The 14,421-nt window shown below is 48.8% G+C and overlaps 1 protein-coding gene across 3 annotated transcripts in view; it reads right to left on the reverse strand.

Moving 5' to 3' along the window:
- Nucleotides 1–14,115, reverse strand: part of Rnf38 (ring finger protein 38) — a 122,032-nt gene extending 107,917 nt beyond the window's left edge. For all 3 annotated transcript variants that reach the window (XM_076564106.1, XM_076564105.1, XM_076564104.1), the window contains exon 1: nucleotides 13,824–14,115. In XM_076564106.1, the coding sequence (XP_076420221.1) occupies nucleotides 13,824–14,100 (277 nt within the window). In that variant the 5' untranslated portion in view covers nucleotides 14,101–14,115. The remainder of the gene's footprint in view (nucleotides 1–13,823) is intronic.
- Between the last annotated feature and the right edge of the window lie 306 nt (nucleotides 14,116–14,421).

Consider the following 14,421-nt stretch of genomic DNA (forward strand, 5'->3'; position numbering starts at 1 on the left):
TGTGAGCTGCCATGTGGGTGCTGGGAATGTGTCTTCTGGAAGAACAGCCAGAGCTCTTAACCACTGGGCCATCTCTACAGCCCCCAAGCTTTCTAAAATAAATATGGTATACATGTCTGCATGTATGTATATTCACACGTACATGGGTACATGTGTGCAACTACATGTGGTGTATGCATGAGTGTGGAGGCCCAAGGCTGACGTGAAGAGTCTTCCTCAATTGCTTTCAATCTTACCACTCACTGAGGCAGGGTCTCTCGACTAAATTCAGAACTCACTGTTAAGACTAGTCTAGTCTAGCTAACTAGCTTGCTCTGAGAATCCTGTATCTCTGCTTTCTGAGCACTGGAATTACAGGTGGGCTCCCACATCCACCGGCATTGATTTATGTGGGGCTATAGATTCAAACTCTGGTCCTTTGCTTGTGTGGCAAGTGCTTTAATCAGTGAGCCATCTCTGGTGATTAGATCATGTGCTTTAAAAAGATTAATTATCAGGATTATCATACTGTACCTATTTTTGTTTGTTTGCTTTTTAAACAGGGCCTCCTGTAGTACTGGATAGCCTAAAAGTCCACATATAAGGAAGGACAGCCTGATTCTCCTGCCTCCACCCCTCAAATGTTGGGATCATGAGGGTGCTGTGAATGATTGTTTGATAAATAAAACACTGGGGTGGCGGATCTCTGTGAGTTCGAGGCCAGCCTGGACTACAGAGTAAGTTCCAAGAAAGCCAGGGCTACACAGAGAAACCCTGTCTCAAAAAAACAAAACAAAACAAAACAAAAAAAAAAAAAAAAAAAAACACACTGATTGGCCAGTAGCCAGGCAGGAATTATAGGCAGGACTAACAGAAAGGAGAAAAGGAAAGGACAGGAAGGCAGGGAGGAGAGACACGAGCTGCCATCCAGGGAGCAGTATGTAGAGGCAACAGGTAAAGCCATGGAACACGTGGCAACATACAGATTAACAAAATTGGGCTTAGGATAGAGTAAGAGCTAGACAATGGTAGGCCTGAGCTAATGGCCGAGCAGTTTAAATAATATAAGAGTTGGTGTGTTTATTTTATGAGTGGGCTCTGGGGCTGGCGGGGCTTGGTGGGAGCTGGAGAATACATGAGCGTGCACCACCATGGCCAGCCACTCTCTTAGTATACTGCTAATTAGTATAACTTTTGTCCTCCACCCTCTTGTTAAGGGCCAAGAACCCCTAAAACACATTTGTTCATATGTCAGCCACTGTCAGACGCCCTCAATGCAGTGCTATTGCGTGTGTGCATCAATCGCCCTGACACCCTAGCTCTGTCTAGTGCATTGCAGACACTATTTCACCAAATCATTACTTTTGGTGGCCACCAGACTACAGGGAAACAGGCAAGAAGTAATTTTTCTAAAAGAAACATATTTACAAATCAAACAGTCCAGATAATAGTGGACAATTTAAGCCGGGAAGTGGTGGTACACGCCTTTAGTCCCAGCACTGGGAAGGCAGAGGCAAAGGCATCGCTATGAGTTCAAGGCCAGCCTGGTCCACAGAACAAGTTTCAGGAAAGCCAGGACTACAAGAGAAATCTGTCTTGAAGAACAAAAAACAAAAAAACCTTTTCAAAGAATTATGTGGACAGGGTCTTACTGGGAATTGAACCTATAGACCCATGCATGCTGAGGAAATACTCTACCAACTGAGCTACAGTCCCGGGTCCTGCACAGGGTTTCCAGCAGTATTTATATGGAGATAAGTACAAGTACATTCTGTAAATCAGTACAAAATCCTGTTAAAAGAATCAGAGTCCGACTGTGAATCTGACTCTCACAAATAAGATGAGCCAGCTTACAAACTGTACATTCCCATAAGGTATATGCTATCAACCTATACAGAGTGTATGTCAATACAAATTATGAACAGGGTCCTTTATTCTCACCCTAAAAATATTATGGTCTACTATGCTGTTTGTTTTGTGATGTTTGGTTTGTTTTGTTTCATTTTTAGGTAACAGAGTCAACCTAGCCTCAAACTCCCATAATCAAGGATAACCTTGAAGTCTTCCTGTTCCCTTTCCCAAATGCTTGGATTGCTGGGTGTGGGATTACCATACCCAGTTTATAGGGTGCTGAGAACAGAACCCGAGGTTTCACACACACTAGGCAGGTATTCCACTGAGTTAACCTCTACACACAATTGTTTGGTGCATTCCTTTCCTTTCTTAAAAGTAATTTGTTGGGCGGTGGTGGTGCACGCTTTTAATTCCAGTACTCAGGAGGCAGAGGCAGGAGGATCTCTGTGAGTTCAAGGCCAGCCTGGTCTACAAAGTGAGTTCCAGGAAAGGAACAAAGCTACACAGAGAAACCCTGTCTTGAAAAATCAAAAAAATTTCTAAAAGCAATTGTTTGAGATACTAGTAATAAGTAATATGGTGATTGCTTACATACTGAGAAAAAACAGGCTGGTATGTACTTACATACTGAAAAAACAGGTATGGTAGTACTTGCCTATAATCCCAGCATTTAGGTGGCTTAGAAGGATTCAGAGTTCAAGGTCAGCCTGGGCTACATAGTGAGACAGACAGACAGACAGACAGACAGACAGACACACACACACACACACACACACACACACACACACACACACACCTTGTTACGCATGTTAGTACAAGCCTTTTTAATCCCAGCACTCTGGAGGCTGAGGTAAGTAAGCTCTTTGAGTTCAGGGCCAGCCTGGCCTACATGGTAAGTCCCAGGACAACACAGAGTGATCCTGTCTCAGACAGCGTTAGAATTCCTAGCCATTCCCCCAGCTACATGACCACTCATTTTCTGCAAAATGCTTAGTCATCCCAGGGCCTTACTCTGTGCGCTGCGTGATCACTTTATCTATAAGCATGCATGGTATAGCTACATAAGCCCATATGTGCACATGGCGGGGGGGGGGGGGGGGGGGGGGGGGGGGGGGACACACACGACACCACAGACCTATAAAAGCTGGTTCCATTTATCCCTCCCCTCTCTTCCTGCACGGTCATTCCCCATAGGCCTGGGCACACCCCTTCTGTTCCCTTCCCTTAATAAACTCTTAGAGTGGGTTTTTCTCATGGCTTTTCTCGCACGGTAAACAGTGCCACTTAATGAATGATGGATGGATGGATGGACGGACGGACGGATGGATAGATAAAAAATTTTAAAGGGAAGGTGCAGCTGGAAAGATGGCTCGGTGGTCAAGAACACTGACTGAACTGCCAGACGACCAAAGTTTGATTCCCAGCAGCAACATGGCAGCTCACCACCACCTGTCACTCCAGTTCCAAGGGATCCAGTGCCCTCTTCTGGAATCTTTGGACACTGCATACATGTGGAGCACTGACAGATGCAGAAAAAGCATCCATACATATAAGATGAATAAAAAAAAACTTTTACAGGAAAGGCGGATAGGCAGGAAAGACAGAGGGAGGGAGGGAGGGAGGGAGGGAGGGAGGGAGGGAGGGAGGGAGGGAGGGAGGGAGGGAGGGAGGGAAGCATTTTCACTAAATGACTAACAACAAAGCTTATATACCCGGGGAATGTTGAGACAGCTCTGTGGGTGACAGGCATTTGCCCACAAGCCTGATGCCCTGAATTCAATCCCTGAACCCATCTGATGATAGGACCAATTCCTAAAAGGTGTCATCTGGTGTCCAGACGCGCGCGCGCGCGCGCGCGCGCACACACACACACACACACACACACACACACACACACACACACACAGAGTCTATGAGATGTTAGCCTAATGTTTGCCCTAAACTGGGCGTGGTGACACACATAATCTCAGCACTGAGGAGGAAGAGGCAGAAGGATCAGAAGTTCAGTCACTCTCAGCTACTTAGCAAATCTGAGGTAAGACTGGGCTACATGAGCCCCTATCTCAAAAAAATTCTAAAAGGAGCCAGGCGGTGGTGGCGCACGCCTTTAATTCCAGCACTTGGGAGGCAGAGCCAGGTGGATCTCTGTGAGTTTGAGGCCAGCCTGGTCTACAGAGTGAGTTTCAGGAAAGGCGCAAAACTACACAGAGAAACCCTGTCTCGAAAAACCAAAAAAAGAAAAGAAAAAAAATCTAAAAGGAAATACTTGATTAATTTAAAACAATGTATTAACACATATCCCAGACTAGTTATTTTTCTTCTAGTGGTAGCAATACAAAATCAACAACAACAAAAAAAAACACACAAGCTGGGCGGTGGTGGCGCACGCCTTTAATCCCAGCACTTGGGAGGCAGAGCCAGGTGGATCTCTGTGAGTTCGAGGCCAGCCTGGTCTACAAAGTGAGTTCCAGGAAAGGTACAAAACTACACAGAAAAATTCTGTCTTGAAAATCCAAAAAAAGAAAAAGGAAAAGGAAAAACCACACACAAAATTGAAAGCCAGGCTGCTTGGTAGAGGGCTGTAATCCCAAAACTCAGAGAGCTGGGGCAGGATGACCACAAGTTCAAAGCCTGCCTGGGTAACATGGTGAGAGCCTGTTTCCAACAAAGCAAACAAAATTCCATTAGAGGGGCTGGAGAGATGGCTCAGTGGTTAAAAGCACTTGCTGCCCTTGCAGCGAGCGGACCCAGGTTCGGCTCCCAGCCAACTCAAGGCTATCACCTGCTAACTCTAACTCCAAGGGATCCAACGCCCTCTTCTAGCGTCCATGGGCACGCTCACAAGTGTAATGCATTCAGACATACATACATATAAATAAAAATCATAAAGATAGATATTTTTTAAAACTAAATTAGTAGGAGCATCTCTAGCTAATAGGTAAGAGATGGCTTTCTAGAACAGTCATTCTAGAATACAAACATAAGGTAAACACAGATACCCACACACCTTCTTCCGAAGTACTTTTCTATTATAATTTCAGAATAGAAAAAAATGTCCCAGGCAAAGTCTTGTGCTTTTTAAAGCTTCAAGTATTTTGCAAGCAGTAGATTTAAAACTCTGAAATATATTCACTTAAACACGCTCTTGTCAGCATCACACCAGCGCTCCATTATCCACTTTTGGATGCTGTCTCCAGATAATTTTTAATCCCCGCCTGACTTTTCCTTACCAACAAGAACGTGGATACCATCTTTACCCCGCCTGCCCCCGTTACTTGGTTGTGCTTAGGGAATTATAATTACAGTGATCCCGCCTCTTAGAACATCCGCAAAGCACAAAGCCTCTTTGTATGATTTCGGGAAGGGTGTGCTCTCCAGGCTCACAGGAAGATGATGAGGCAGCAATGGAGGAAGAAGCGCTGGGTCTGCTATGGTGGTCTGGGTTCTGGTTCCTACTGTCCGCAGGGGCTCTCTCTCCGCACCCCCGGCCACTTTCTCTTTTTCTTTTAGAGACAAAGTCCTACAAGGTAGCTCTGGCTGGCCTGATAATACTATGCAGTCCAGGCTGGTCTCAAACTCCCAGCAATCCTCCTGTCTCAGCAATACTCACCTTTGGGGGTTTTCTTATGGGTGACCATTAAGAATCCTGCTCAGCTCATCCTGACACTCAGCCCAGAAGGAAGGGGGGAGTCAGGAACCTGCCGGAAGTGCCCATCTCGGAACCTCGGCACTGGCTGACATGAAGGCCGAGGCTCCACTGAGTCGGTCGGTCCCCAGGCTGTGCTTTACTGTCACTACTGGGAGATGCTGTGAGGCAGCAAAAAGAATCTAGAAGGGCCGGGCGGTGGTGGCACACGCCGTTAATCCCAGCACTCTGGAGGCAGAGGCAGGCAGATCTCTGTGAGTTCGAGGCCAGCCTGGGCTACCAAGTGAGTTCTTAGGAAAGGTGAAAAGCTACACAGAGAAACCCTGTCTCGAAAAAAAAACAAAAACAAAACCAAAAAAAAAAAAAGAGAGAGAGAGAGAATCTAGAAAGGACACAAACCTAGTTTTTATGTTAAGCAAGACACAACAATAAACCAAACAAACAAAATACTCATTTGTTACTCACAAGCATCTCAGCTTCTTGATATTTGTGAAGGCAACTATGAAATGAAATTTGTTTTACTTCCAGCCTACCCAACCTTAGCTTGCTTGGCAAGCGGTGCTAACACGTGTTACTGCAGGACAGACAGGTACCTTCTCTTCACCTCCAGGGGCACCCAAACCCTACGCGGGGCACCTACTACCTGCAGCTCTTCTTTCTACAGATGTCTCTTCCTCCTACCACCACTCTTCTCCATTTGTTCAACAAACTCAATTAGTATATCCAGGAAAATGCACACACACACACACACACACACACACACACACACACACACACACTCACACACTCACACTCCTTAATTTCTACACGTATTTTACCACAAAGGTGGAAATGCAGAAATAGCTTTCTGTCTCATGACTTGACAGAGACCCAGTGAAGCATCATCCTACACCTGCCCAACATCGCTCGCTTCTGTTCTACTCCCAAACAGCAGTGGGAAGTCCGGTCTGTCCTTGGTACTTCTCCTCCTTCTCTCTCCCAGGAAAACATGAAACAGCAGGAAGCATAAACAACAACTCAATGGAAAATACAAATGGGTAAATATTTTTTACATTGGCTAAAAAGCCTCAGGTCTGTGAAATTCAGGAACGCTATACACTGTAGGAGTGGGAAACAGAGACAGAAAAATCACATCACACACACCCCAAAGTGACCGTAAGTACGCAGCTCCCTTCTCACCTTCATTTTCCCAGTGCCTGTCTCATCTTTCTCATGGCTAGCTCTCATTCTGTTTTCCATGCACCGTCTTCTGGCTTTTTCTCTATGGATTCTCCAGTCTCATAATAAAGTTCAGCAGATAAAGCTGGAATCTTTGATTCAGGCTGATGTGGTGGTAGAAAGCCAGGACTGAAATTCTCGTAATGATAAACCCCGGTGGGGAGCTGAACACAGGTCAGCAGTGAGATGCTCACTCACCATTCACTGAGATGCTGGGTTAACCTCAGAATGTGACTAAGCTGGTAGAGTACCTGCCTAGCATGCACGAAGTAAAACAGGACTGTAATCCCAGCACTCAGGTGGTGGAGGGAGGAGGAGCAGAAGTTCCAGGCAGACCAGGCCACACGACAAATCTGAGAACAGCCTGGGATACATGAGACCCTGCTCAAAACAGAAACAAACAAGAAATATTCACACAAGAATAGTTTCAGAGCCTCAATCCAGCACCAAGCCAGCCTCCAATACAGAACCACAGGAAGAATGAATGATACAGTCACTGCTGCACCCAGAGGCCCAAAGCTGGCAGGCCATGCCAGGTAACACTTCACTTCTGGGAGACTGAGAACCAGGTGCCCTTCGGAGGTACGCAGTGCCATCTCAGAATATGTCCGTATTTAGGGAGGGAGGAGGATGTCACTGTGTGATGTGGAAGCCAGAGGAGAGCCTGCAGGGGTCAGTTCTCTCCTTTCATCATGTGAGGATCAATGATTGAACCCAGGTCCACTGAACCATTTTGACAGCCCTTGGGTGCTCATCCTGACAAAAGGATTCACCTGCACTTGCTACCCGAAATAGGTGGTCTTGTTCTGGAGGCCATGTATAGCAGTCCTGTTTAAAATAAATTAAATTAACCAATTAAAAAAGGTTAAAAACCACCCGAAGCCATGTTGCACCTCTAAAATGGGTTATCAGAAAGCACCTCAGCAAAAACAGGCATTTCACAAATTCCATCTTCAGAAACTCTCACCTAATAGAAAAGTCTTTGTTGTTGTTATTTTGGTTTGGGTTTTTTAAAATATTTATTTATTTATTATTTATACAGAAGAGGGTGCCAGATCTCATTACAGATGGTTGTGAGCCACCATGTGGGTGCTAAGAATTGAACTCAGGACCTCTGGAAGAGCAGTCGGTGCTCTTAACCTCTGAGCTATCTCTCCAGCCCTGGTTTTTGGTTTTTTGAGACAGGTTCCTTTGTGTAGCCTTGGCTGGCCTGGAACTCTAGACCAGGCTAGCATGGAACTCACAAAGATCCACCTGCCTCTGCCTCTGAGTGCTGGGATTAAAGGTGTGTACCACACCTGGCTAATATAAAATTCTTTTTTTTTTTTTTTTTTTTTTTTTTTTTGATTTTTCGAGACAGGGTTTCTCTGTGTAGCTTTGCACCTTTTTTGGATCTCGCTCTGTAGACCAGGCTGGCCTCGAACTCACAAAGATCCGCCTGCCTCTGCCTCCCAAGTGCTGGGATTAAAGGCGTACGCCACCACCGCCCAGCTGGCTAATATAAAATTCTTAAATGAATCAAGCCTAAAGATGTAACGTCTAAGGAAAACCAGTAAATTTGGGAGAAGAGACTTGCAACTCAAGCAACTGTTTCCTAACACCTAAAACTTCTATATATGGTTTCATGGCTGAAGCTCAAATGTAGGTAATAAGCCAAACCCTCCAACATCTCCATTATCTGCAGCTCGGTAAGCCGCTCTTCTCTAAGAAAGGAGTGACGACGGATACCTGAGAGATGGCTCATCAGGTAAAGGCACTTGTGGCCACGTCTGATGACCTGAGTTCAACAGTTGGAACCTGCATCGTGAGGGAGAAAATGGACTCCTAAATGTTGTCCTCCAACCTCTGCATCTGCATCCACCCAACAAAATGAATATATAAACGGGAAGAGAAGAGGCGGGCGTGGGGACTGAGTGCAGCCCAGTGGAGTGCATGCTTATGAGCATGAACAAGGCTCTGAGATCGATCCCCAGCCCCTCTCAAACCCCTACACATTTACCTTCTGGGGTCTACTTTCTGTTAGACCTCTTTGTTCTTCTCCCAACTAGAAAGTGACATTGTTGACAATGAGGCCTGTAAAGTTCTAATAAAAAGTCCTCTTAAGTGAGCCCCTTGGCTACCTGCCTAAGAGGAATTGGCAAACTGGATTAAGATGGGCATAGCCAAGCAGATATGCATACCTAAAATCCTAGCAGTGGGGAAGGGAAGCAGGAAAATCTGGGGTTCATGACCAGCCTCAGCTATATAGAAACTAGAAGCCAGTTTGAGCTACATGAGACCCTGCCTCAAAAAACTACAAAGAATACTGGAGACTTAGCTTAGTTGGGTACCTAGCTTAGCCTGGCATGCACCAAACCTCAACACAGCATAAAATGGGTTTGGTAGTGCAGGCCTATAACCCCAGCATCCCCATCACTCAGGCGTAAGCAAAAGGATTAGAAGTTCAAGTTCAGCCACACAGCAAGTTTGGTGCTAGCCTGAAACACATGAGACTACCTCTAAGAGGAGGTGGGTTAGAAAACAGGCTATGGATGATGACATACAATCCTACCCTTAGCGTATTTTCTGAATGAGCATATGTGTAGTATGTATGCCCACACATACATGTTCACATGCTGGGAATGCATGTGTGTCCAGGTGTGAACGCATTCATATGGCAGCCAGAGGTGGGCATCGTGTCTTCTTAGGTGATTCTCCACCTTGGGTCTCTCACTGGAACCTAAAGCTTGCTAATCTGGCTAGTCTAGCTAGCCAGCTTACTTGGGGATCCTCTGTCTCTAGCTCCCAAGCACTGGGATTATAGTGGCTGCCCGGCATCTGCCTGGTGCCAAGGATCTGCACTCTGGTCCTCGGGCTTGCTCAGCCATCTCCCCAGCTGCTCCACAAAGGAAGTAAGCATTCCAGGGGCCTAGGCCTGCACTCAGAAGCTTGAAGCAGGAAGAGGGAGAGGAAGGCCGGCCTGCACTATAAGGACTCTGTTTCAAACAAAGTGATAAGCATCATAGGGTTCAAACCATACCCAGACATGGAGCAGTAACAAAGTACAGCCCAAAGGAGGGCCTGGAGACAGGGCTCTCTAACAAATGAAAACCAGTCTTCAAACTCTAGCGAGCATCCGAGGCAGGTGTCTGGGCCCGTCTTCTACCTCCCAGGTCAGAGTGCACAGCAGCACTGACAGTCTCCCGACGCCCACACTGCTGATCTAGAATCCTCCACATCCATCAGCAATCCCAAAATAAAAGTTAGCCATGCTGGAAAGACATGGCTCAGCAGGGGAGAACTGGCCACTCTGCCCAGCACTCCCAGAGCTGTCCACAACCATAACTGTGGTTCCAGGAGATCCAACGCCCTCTTCCAGCCTCCTCAGGCACCAGACACGCTGCTCTACAGTCATAACGCAGGCAAAACACCCACACTTATATTTTTTTTAATTAAAAATAATTTTTAAAGTCTTTTTTTTTTTTTTTTAGTTACTCATGGCAAAACTAGGTTACAGGTCAGAAAAGGTAAAAAAGGAGCAGCAGCCCACTGTCCCCACACCACGCTGGACTAGACGCTGTAGTTACAGACCTGCCGTCCCCACACCACGCTGGACTAGACGCTGTAGTTACAGCCCCGGTGTTATGGGATAAGATTCTGTGTTCTATAAACAAGAAAATGCTTTACAAATGAGAAATATTTCAAACATCTGAAAAATATTTAGAATAATATACTTAATCTCTATACCCCACATCCAACATTAACAAATCCTAATTTGTAATTACCTGATTTGAATTTAATATTAAGTATAATTAAAGCTCTTTACATACCAGTCTTATCCTATGCTTCATCTTCTCTACCCAAAGATAAGCACTACTTGTGAATTTTTATAGTTTCTATGCGTGTACATACATTACTATGTATGTATATAACCACAAATAGTCGAGATTTCAAAATATACAAGTGGAAAAATTTTGTAAAAATTCTCCTGGGATTTGTTTTCCCAATCCATATCAACTTTCTGATATACATCCATTTTTAATGCATTAGCTATACTTTACTGGGGTGGAGACAAGTTTTTAAGTAGCCCATGCTGGCCTCGTACCTGCTCTACCTCCAGAGTACTAGAATTACAGGTTTGTGACACCATTGCTGCTTTTATTTCTTTTTTCACAGCCCTGTAGTGTTCAGTTGTGTGGGACCTTGGGTGTGTGTATTCAGCATACAAATGAATGAATGCACGTGTGTTTGCAGGTACTCCTGCCTAGGCAGGCTCATGTGAAAGCCAGAGGCATTTTGGTATCTCCATCCACCACTGTCCACCGTGGTTTTTGACAGTTTTTATCTCACTGAATCTATAGCTAGACTGGTTAGCCATGAGACCCACAGGGCACAACTATCATCTCCACTCTGCCCAGCTGGCTTTTACAATCCAAAGTTGGGTATTCATGCTTTCAAGGTAAGCACTGTAACTGGAGAGCCACCTCCTCAGTCTGGCAAGGAAGGGTCTTTCCAAAAATGCATGGATGGCCCTATTGGTGCCATCCATCCATGAGCTGGGCCAGGAGTCTTGTACTTCTTTTGTATTTATTATTGTCTTTACACGTTTTAGATAAATGGGTATGTCAACCAGCTTTCAACTAGATATTTGTTACATGACTGCTCTCCAAGGTGGTTGTAACCACTTACATTCCCGCTAACAGTATACAAAAGTCCAGTTCCTTCATCCCAGAACTCAGGAAGCAAAGAAGATTGATTTCCGTAAGTTCAAGGCCAACTTGATCTACAAAGCAAGTTCCAGGCCAGCCAGGACTGCATAGTGAGACCCTGTCTTTGGAGACACAGTTTTGTGGCAGAGTGCTTGCTTAACACGTGGGAGGCACTAGGTCTATCCCCAGCACGGCAACAACAAAGCAACCAAAGTGTATTTCCCTCCGGTCCTACCCTCACCAGAGCACTTCAGTTCCGCCCGGTGAGCTACGATGCGGTGTGCTCTGCTGTCCTGTCCGTATGTGTCTGAGTACAAGTCTCCAACACATACATTTTCTTATACATATATGTGCATGTATGTGGACACGTCTACTATATATTTCTTACACTCATGGTTTGTTTGTACTATTAGGAATTGAACCCAGGGCCTGAAGTATGCTAGACAAGCACTCAACCTTCTGATTACATTTCAAAACAGGATCTTGAGGCTGAAGAGACAGCTCAGCAGTTAAGATCACTGGCTGCTCTTGTAGAGGGACCAGGTTCAGATCCCAGCATCCACATGAAGGCTCACAGCAGCCTGTAACTCCAGTTCCAGAATACCTGACACCCTGCTCTGGCCTCCATGGGCACCGCATACATGTGATGCACATACATACCTGCATACACACACACACACACAGAAACAAAATCCCAGGGTCTGCCTAAGTAGACCAGGCTTCAAACTTGCTGGCTCCCTGCATGCGGTGGTGAGCAGCAGGCCCGGAACTCTTGATCCCTCAACTGCAGTCTTTCCACTGCTGGGATTACAACCCCAGAGCCCTCTTCCAGCAGCGGCCAAGATGGACCACTCAGGTCCTGTGCAGGTCGGTAAAGAAACAGCTGACTTTAAGGAGTCAATCCACACAAAGGCCTTAATTCATTTGCTAATTAGTCTTTCTCTTCCCTCTTTTGGTCAAGCCTTACTTCCAAGACAATACCGTAGGCACCTGGAGTCTGTATCCTTAGGGGTGAGAACTAAGGGGGGGAGGTGATGCTAAGGCCAGCACGTGTCTATAAAAATATTACAACTGTCCTTACTCAAAGAACTCGAAATTACGTCAGACCGATAGGTAAACTCTACCCTGCAGACAGCCACCTTCTTGCGGAGACCCGTGTCAAACTTATCACATTTAACTCCCTCTGCAGCATCACAATCTTTTCTCTCCAAAAGAGCTGCCCTCCTCCCTCCCCTTCAGCAATCCCTCCGTCTCCCTTCCCCCTCGGTGACTGCATACCCTCCCTCTCCTTTTCCCCATTCCACGGCTGCTGCTGGACTTTCTTGACTGCCTGCTATCCGTTGGCTATCTCGCTCCCTCTCCTCTGGAGCTGACATCCTTGCTCCTTTTCTAAGATGCACTCAAAGTAAAAGCAACCCACCTACTCACCCCAGTGAAAACGGACTGCTCCTGCATTGTACAGCAGGAGGGGGACTTATCCCAGCCCTCCCAACTTCCTTCCCCCTTCAGGCCTGGGACAGCTGCTCTTCCTCTGGGAATTCTCTAAGTGCGCTAAGTCCAGACCATCTTGAAAAGGACTCGTATGGCCTTCCGTGGCATGCATGCTTTTTACCAGGGCCAGGTATGGATTTGTGTTCGGGGCAGGAACGAAACTCGGGCAATTTCCTGGAAAAGCCACCTTATGAGGAGGCCTCTTTCCCCATTCCCGCTGGGCTGGCTTTAGCCTGTGCAGTGATGAGCAGCATGACCTGGAGGAGACCAACGGTCCCCGACATAAGTTTCCAAAGCTCTTCTCCACTAACTCAATAAAACCTCTCGGAGCACATACACCCACACACACCCCACCCCCGGCAGGAGTCTTTCTCCCTCCAGCTCCCCAAATCAGCTTCCCGGGGCACCAAGCTCCCAAGGCAGCTCCCGTTTCTCCTTCCCACCCCTCCAGGTCGGCCCCCAAAACCGGCTAGCTAGCTACCCTGGTGGGTGTGCCAGGGCGCAGGCCCCAGCCCGCTCCCCGCAACCACTCCAGTTCTCCGGGGCTAGGGACTCTGCCTCCTCCCAGCCCCCTCGGCTGGCGGCCCGCGCCAGCTCCAGGGTGGCCCTGGTTCCCAGCCAAGACACGACTCTAGCTGGCTTTGTGACCTTGGGCAAGTCACTTCCCCCCGGTAAGCCTCAGTTTCCTTCCCGGCCGTGCCGATCCCTCCCGAGGTCCTGCCCTGCCCACCCCGCAGGAGGGGGCTGCCCAGCGGGTGCGAAAACGCTTTGTGAGGCGCTCGGCTCGGCAGAGGTGCGGGGCTCCGGGGGGCTCCCGGGCTGGACAAAGCTGTTGGCGGACCAGGCTCCTCCCTCTCCGCGGGACCCCTGCCCCGGACTGACCCTCGCCCCTCCCCGCACTGCCCGCTCCGCGCCGCGCCGCCCCGCCCCGCCGGCGGACCCCGTACCTGCTCCGGACGCTCTGCCGCAGGCGCCGCCACCCTGCGCCCCGGTCCGAAGAGGCCCGTGGCCCGGAGGGCTCAGGCGGCCGGCGGCGGCAGCCTCGGGCCGGGGCGGCGGCGGGGGTGGCGGGGGGCGCGGGCGGCGCGGGGGCCCGAGCTCGGCGGGGCCCGGCCTGGGAGACGACGGCCGAGGCTGGAAGTGCGCGGCGGCGGCGGCCGCGGCGGCGGCAGCTGAGGCGGCGGCAGCGGCGACCGCGACCGCGGCGGCGGCGCTTCCGCTCATGGCGGGGCCGCGGGCAGCAGCTCGGGCTGCGACTCGACTCCGGCACGGCGGGCGCTGGCTGGGCCCCGGCCGGCGGCGAAGGAGGCTGTGGCGGCGGCGACGGAGGCGGCTCCCGGCGGGCCAGAAGGCGGAGCCCGGCCGCGGCGGCGGCGGCGGCGGAGGGGGCGGGGACGCCGGGGGGCGGGGAAGCCGCGCCGCGCCGCCAATGAGCGTCGGGCTCGGAGCCGCGGCTCCCGGGCGGCGTCCAGGGGGATCCTCGGCCGCCGCGGCCCGCCCAGGCGGGGAGGCCCCGACCGAAGCCCTCGGCATCCGCGCCCCCCC

This window comes from Peromyscus maniculatus, chromosome 2 (genome assembly GCF_049852395.1).
Source record: "Peromyscus maniculatus bairdii isolate BWxNUB_F1_BW_parent chromosome 2, HU_Pman_BW_mat_3.1, whole genome shotgun sequence".
Lineage (NCBI taxonomy): Eukaryota > Metazoa > Chordata > Mammalia > Rodentia > Cricetidae > Peromyscus > Peromyscus maniculatus.